Source organism: Acanthisitta chloris, unplaced genomic scaffold, assembly GCF_000695815.1.
Source record: "Acanthisitta chloris isolate BGI_N310 unplaced genomic scaffold, ASM69581v1 scaffold8010, whole genome shotgun sequence".
NCBI lineage: Eukaryota > Metazoa > Chordata > Aves > Passeriformes > Acanthisittidae > Acanthisitta > Acanthisitta chloris.
Window position 1 is genome coordinate 16,256 of NW_008651074.1, and position 6,928 is coordinate 23,183.

Below are 6,928 nucleotides of genomic sequence, written 5' to 3' on the forward strand. Positions count from 1 at the left end.
TGAGTGATTCACTTGGAACCCTTTGCTGATCCTCATCATGAAAGAATTATGCAAAAAAAAAAAAAAAGGCAGAAATGGGTCATATGTTTAAGTGTCAAAAACATCTCCATGCTTTTCAGAAACAGGGCAATAAGGAAACTAGTAAAATACACATTTGTCTACCATAAAGTGTCAAAATTTAGAGGAATGCACTACAACTCGATAAACTGTAAACTGAGTTAAAGTTGAGACATAAATTTTGTCTAAGTCCAGACTGCATATTCCTTTCCTTTAGCAAAACTTTCTGATAATTTCAGGATGCTTAACTGGCATGACACAGCTCTCAATATGTTTGGTGTTACATTTAAAAGCTTTCATTTGTTAAAGTTTTCATGTGTTATTAAAATCACTGCTTGGATGTGGTACAGTTTGTATTAAAGGATAATATTCAAGCTAAACATACAGCTTTTTAACAGATGTTTAATTACAGCAGCTTCTCAAACTTTGAAATAATGTGTGGATATCATGTTATTTCAGATGAAACTACTTACATACCATTGTGGGCTACTTGGGTCCACTATCTTTGCACTATTGTGGGGCACGATGAAGTCAGCAGGACTTTCACCCCAAAAGAGCTTGTTCTTCATTGTCAGTTTTGAGATAAATTGATCAAAATAAACTCCTAACCAAATGAGTAACAGATAAGGCACTGGAATAGGTTGCCCAGGGAGGTGGTGGAGTCACCATCCCTGGAAGTGTTTAAGAGGCATCTGGATCTGACACTGGAGGATATGGTTTAGTGTTTAGGGGTTACAGCAGTGACAGGTTAATGGTTGGACTCAATGATTTTAGAGGTCTCCTCCAACCTTGATGAGTCCATAAAAAACCCTAACTCTCAAATTGTTACTCTTTTTCTAAGTTCTTTACACAAAATATCACTAATTCAAAGTGCAACCTCAGAACTCACCTCTTGCCTGCAGCCTTGACTTTTTCACTCTCTGCATTCTCCAACAAGTTGTCCAAGTTTGATTTACTCTCTTGTAAATACACAAGAATGCAGTTATTTATTGTTCAACTGCTGCTTTATTACAGAAAGCTCTTGTTCTCACACTCCTCACTATCTGTGTGCTGGAAAGCTTCAGCCTGGAGCAGAGGTGGAAATCTTGGTTAACAAATGTATAATCAGTTGCTATAATAAACACCTATAGACTAAAATACAGTTTTTACTATGTATTTAGAAATATGAAAGGAGATTTGGTAGTTTTGGACATTATCTTAGCCTCAACAACGTCATGATACCAATACATCTCCATCCTCCTGAGATAGGGGAAGCCAAATCATAGCAAGGTCAACAATGAAATAGAAGGGGCATGTGCTAAATGCTCACCCTTAGTGAAATCCATCTCTTTGCAAGGGACAACTGCACTACACTCAGTGGAACTTCCAGAAGTGCATTAGGCTCATGTTGCCTCTTCTGCAGAGAGACTAAATTTGATTTCCACAGTGATGCTAGTGCTGCCTTCACTGTGAATGAACTCCAAATGTGTAGTTGTACATCAACACTTTGCTCCTTAAAGCCTATTTTCTGGATAGGAAGCTTATAAAATCACAGAATCACAAAATAGTCAGAGTTGGAAGGGATCCCTGAGGATCACCTAGTCCAACTCTTGGCCCTGCACAGGACATCCCTGAGAATCACACCATGTATAATCCATATAGTTTAGGAAGCTTTTAAGTCAAATCCCAGAAGTGAAGATCGAGAAGTGGAAATTAGAAAGAGAGAAAAGACAAAAGGTTCCCAATAACACACACTAAAGATTTTAAATAAATATTTTAATTCTATTATTGGCATTTACAGGTAGAAAGCATACAGTATGTTACAATTTTATCAAAATGTGAAAAATATGGATGTTACATAAGTAACAAATGTAAAAAAAGTATTTTTCTTACCTTCCCTGAAAGTAAGAAAACTATTCAGCATAGGAAAATATTGATATAAAAACACAGCTTAGGTAAAAAAAAAAAAAAATTGAAGTTTTTTTACACAGTACAATAGGTTCCTCAGGTCTGCATGAAGATGGAAGGACTTTGTGAGGTTCTATTTTTACCTAAAACTTTAGGGAGTTGGGGGGGGGGGGAAAACAAATGGTAAGCTACATTAATGAATCTACAAGTAGTTTTCCCTCATATCCGCTCCAAAATGCTAGAGTGCAGTAATTTTCTATACAATAAATAATTCTTCAAAGATTCCATCATAGAAAATCATAGAATGCAGAAAATGCCACTCCAAGGTCACAAAGGCTAGGCAGTGCTTTAATAATAGTTATGATAATACTTATTATAGTGCTTTATAATGTCAAAGCACTTCAGACGAGTTAACTAATTAGTCCTCAAAACACCCCTGTGAGATAGGGGAGTAAGTGTTTTTCCTACCTTTCCATAGCACAGATGGGAAAATGGAATCAGGGGAGAAGCTCAGACTGCAGCAGCAGAGCCAAGATGAGAGGCCAAAAGATGTGGGAATTGTGGGATTTTCCCTCACTGCTGCTGCACTGAGCCAGGGTGCAGGGCTGGGCTGACATATGCTCATTGCTCTCCTCCCATGGGAAGCACTGATGGGGGCAGGAAGGGACCAGGGTTAAGTAAGCATCCCCAAATATTTCACAGAGATTCAGAAGCTCTCACACAACTTTGTCAAAAAAAACCCAAAACAAAAACAAAAAAACAAAAAAAAAAAAAAAAAAAAAAGAAAAAAAACCGAAAAAAAAAAAAAAAAAGAAAGAAAAAAAAAAGAAAAAAAAAAGAGAAAAACCCACAAAAATAAGCAAAAACATAAAAAACCCCAAAAAAAAAAAAAAAAAAAAAAAAAAAAAAAAAAAGAGAAAGAAACCTGAAACAAACAAAAGAACTGAAAAGAAAAAAAACTCCTAAAGTGCTGACTGGCTTGAGCTGCTTCTAGCACCTCTTGTATGGAATAAGACTTACAGCACTGTTGCCAGCAGTTATTCAAGCTGATTTCATCCATAAAGTCACACGTGAGCAACTGCAGGATATGGTAACTATGTTTTCTGAGACACCTTATTACTGTTAATTCCTTCATTCACCATCTTTCTTCTTCCATGCGCTTCTTAAGGAAAATCAAATCCTCAATACTCTTGCATCATAAAACACGTTAGTAGCTGGAGACAATATGCACATCCTTCACAAATAAACCCCCGAAATTAGTTCATTTTTCAGAACAAAGCATTATTAATTTAAGAATCATGAACCAAACAATGGTAAATAGGAAACCCTTTCCAAAGGCTGCATGCCGAATATCTGGATTGCAAATACAATGCATGCAGGAGAAATAAATTCATCCAAGCATAATTAAATTAAAAACGTTTTCAGTCTCTTTCAGCAGCATAATGGTTATTATTTTTAAAGTCTCCTTCAACCAAACTGGCCTGGGGTTCAGATGCTGACCTTGGCTTTTCCACAACCATACAATGGTTGGACTGGTTCCCGTGGCTTTGCACTGTGGCAACACCAGGAGACAGAGCCTATACATACTGTTCTGCTTCTCCCTCCTTGGAAACAGGCTTTGTTGTACCACCTTTGCTGTCTTCACTCACTGCTGCTGCTGCTGCTGTTTTTTCAGGAAGTGATGCCAAATCTTTGAAAACATCCACATAATGCCCAAAACCTGGGCCCCAGTTCAAGAGGTTGTCCCAGTTGAAGCTTCCTGCTTGCTGCCCCAGTTTCATGGGCAGGGAGCTCTCCCCGGCACCGGTGCTGGTGGCCTGTGCCCCCACGGGTCCCCCCTCGGGTCCCGCCGGGGCTTCAGCCTGGAGCCATAGTTGTCCTCATCATCTGCATCAGACTCATTGACCTGGGATAACTTGGGCATCCTGGAGGTGTATGTTACAGGCTTATCCCTGTCATACTCCATCTCCGAGCAGGTGAAGGACTCGTGTGAGTCGCTGTCGGAGGAGGACTCGGGCGCAGGAATTCCGTCGGCTGGGGTGCAAGAGGAGCGGCCGTGGTCTGCGCTGCAGATGCTGGGGTTCCTGGGGCGAGGGGTGTTCAGTCTCTCCACCTCTTCAATGGACAGCCCCACTGGAGGAGCAGTCTCCAGGGGGATCTGCCCGATGGGCTGCTTCAGGCGGCTTCCCGGTCGGGAACTGTGGCTTGCCATGGTCTGTGGACTCTTACTTCTCCTCCCCAGCCGAGTGGCATAGTTAAACATGCCAGGCTGGCACACATCACTGTGCATCTCCAGTGGGCTCCCTTCCCTTATGGCGAGGTGCAGCTCCCTCGCTGGGCTGTGCCTGTAGAACGTTGATGATTTGGAGAAGGGTGCAGGGCTGTGCCGAGACAGGGGGTTGGGAGTAGGGCATGCTGAGTGGCTTAAAGATGTTGTCCTCAAGCCCTGCCCATAGGCAGGCTGGTAGGTCAAGCTGCTGGCTCCCAGGGGCATGGGGGACTGCCGGGCGAAGCCCAACGGGCTGTGCCGCTGGATGGAGAACTTGGGCGTGTGGCTCCGAAACTGCTTGTAGTGCTGGATGATGTCAGCGTCCGAGGGCGCGATGCTGCTGGCATTGTCGATGTCGTAGTGCTCGATCTCGGGCTCAGGAGATGCCAGCGGGGCACTGGGGATCGTCTCTGTGGCGTGTGGGATGTCAGTTTCATCGTAGATGAGATATGGGTTTTCTCTTTCGATGATATCAGGTTTTGGGTTCCCTTCTGGCTGCTTCCTGACAGTCATGTCATCACCATAGGGCGGGATGTTGTCAGGGTCATCAAACGCCACGTTCTCACTCCCTTTTTTCTTCTTCTCCTTTGTTTTCTTCTCTTTCGGCCCTTTCGACTTCTTTCCTCGGCACTGGTTGCAGAGGATCAGGCTGAGGACCAGCAGTGCCAGGACCGTCGCGCAGCTGCCCACGATAGCCGGCACAGCCCACAGAGGCAGGGACAGCTCGGTGGGGTGTGGGGACGGGAGGCAGATGTGGCCACCATTGATCCCTGCTCTACAGTCATGGCCAGGGGCACACAAGACCCCCAGGCACGCCACCACCGTCTCGCATGTCCGTCCTGCGTACGCCTCGGGGCAGCTGCAGGTGAACCCAGAGTGTGCCCCAGGCTCACAGCTGCCTCCATTCTGGCAGGGGCTGGAGGCACAAGCACCAGGTGGGACACACTGGTAGGCATACCAGCGGTTGATGCACATCAGCTCACCCCAGCAGGGACTGCTGGCACAGACGTTGGGGCCGCGGCAGCCGACCTTCACCGAGGGGTCTGTTTTGGAGAGGGTGGCGAGGCTGTGCTTGCCAGTGAAGGGAAGGCTCTCCCCACCATACTTGATGTAGGAAATGCAGCCATCGAAGCCTAGGAGAAGAAGCAACAGTCATGTCAGGTCCTGAAGACTGAGTATGCATTGTTAACAGTGCAGTACAGGCTCCACTGTTCACTCACTCCGTAAGCCAAGAATTCAAATGGTTGCCACAGGGAAACATCTATTCTAATCATATTTAATGTCTTTAAATTGAATTTGAACAAGTATTCCTTCTAATGAGTTCATCCAATATACTGAAATGCTTTTGTTTCCTGATTTTCCCATATTTCTACAACTTTTTATCATCCCCACAGAGAAATCAGTGCACAGCTGGCTCAGCTGTGCTAGCACCAAACATTATCTGAATCTGCCTATTGTGCTTCAGCTAAGCCTCCTGTCTTACCATCTCCTAAATTCATGGCAATACTTTTATATCTCTGAATCTTGAGCGGCCTCTTCCCAGATTTCCCACAGCTTGGTTCTAGTCATAGAATCATAGAATCATTATGCTGATCTGTGCTTGGAGCTGTAGCAAAATGGCACACAGAGATGGGTACTGTGGGTTTAGTCTGCCATGAAATAGCAAATTTACTTAAGTTGTATGAGATGATATTAAGGGTTTATAATTTTCAGGATGAAGGATTTAGGTTCAGGTGGAAACCCAAGCAAAAGGAATGATTACCTTGCTGCATGCTTGGTGGTCCTCTTGCAGCAGGGATGTGATAAACAGCAATGGGGAATTTGTCAAGTCTACCCAGGTTTGAAAATGTTATTGGACACATCACCTTCGCAGCCCTGGAACTATCACCCACGTATGTTTTTATCTGTCCTTAACAGTACTGCAGATATTTTTGACTCTGAGTTCACGCAGAGTTTTATACCACCCCCTTGTAAATCCTTGGTATGTTGTACACAATGTAATCCAATATTAAAATAAAATCAAATCATATGAATAAGAGATTTTGGATTGTGTGTTCCTAATGCAAGCCAGACATTCCTAATTTGACTGCCACAGCATCGGGACAGTGGTGAGAAGTTACGGCCCTCAATTTTCTCCGTTCCAGCTTTCCTACAGGCCTCTGATTTTTCCACACACGCTGCTCATAAAAGAGACATGTAAAAAAGGGTAAAGGTCAGCACAGCATCCATATGATTTCGTACCATATTTCATGCAAATTCACAATACACATGTGTAAAATGTGAATTCGCTCCACTCAAAGACAGTTTATCTGGTCATAAGTCTTGAAACTAGGAAGATTTTTCAATACAAAAGCTCTGACTGCATTATCTGAACTATCTCACGTTTTGCAGCTAAAAATCACTTCCATCTTTACTTAGCACTGGGGAAATGATATCAAATATGTGTTATCTAAGGCTTTTGCCAGGGTTTAAGACAGTTGCTTTAACTCTTAAGGAAGACTGATTTACTTCTTAACAGCTAGACATTGGTCAGAGGGTGGTTCCTTATTGTCCTTGGTTTCTGGTGCTCAGAAACAAGTCCTTTTCTTCATTTGACAGCAGGATAAAGCAGGAGAAAGTTGGACTTTCAAAAAACATTTGAATCATATTAATAACAGGCTAAATCCTGCAGTGCTTACCAAACCCCTACAGAGACAAAGTTTCCATTTAGCATTC

At 43.2% G+C, this 6,928-nt stretch overlaps 1 protein-coding gene across 1 annotated transcript in view; it reads right to left on the reverse strand.

Moving 5' to 3' along the window:
* Positions 1–3,521: 3,521 nt before the first annotated feature.
* The window catches only part of FAT4 (FAT atypical cadherin 4), a gene marked incomplete at its 5' end in the record, with an annotated part of 131,502 nt that continues 128,095 nt past the window's right edge, over positions 3,522–6,928 (reverse strand). Inside the window, 2 exon segments of the mRNA XM_009071562.1 lie at positions 3,522–3,790; positions 3,793–5,346. Coding sequence (XP_009069810.1) covers positions 3,522–3,790; positions 3,793–5,346 — 1,823 coding nt within the window.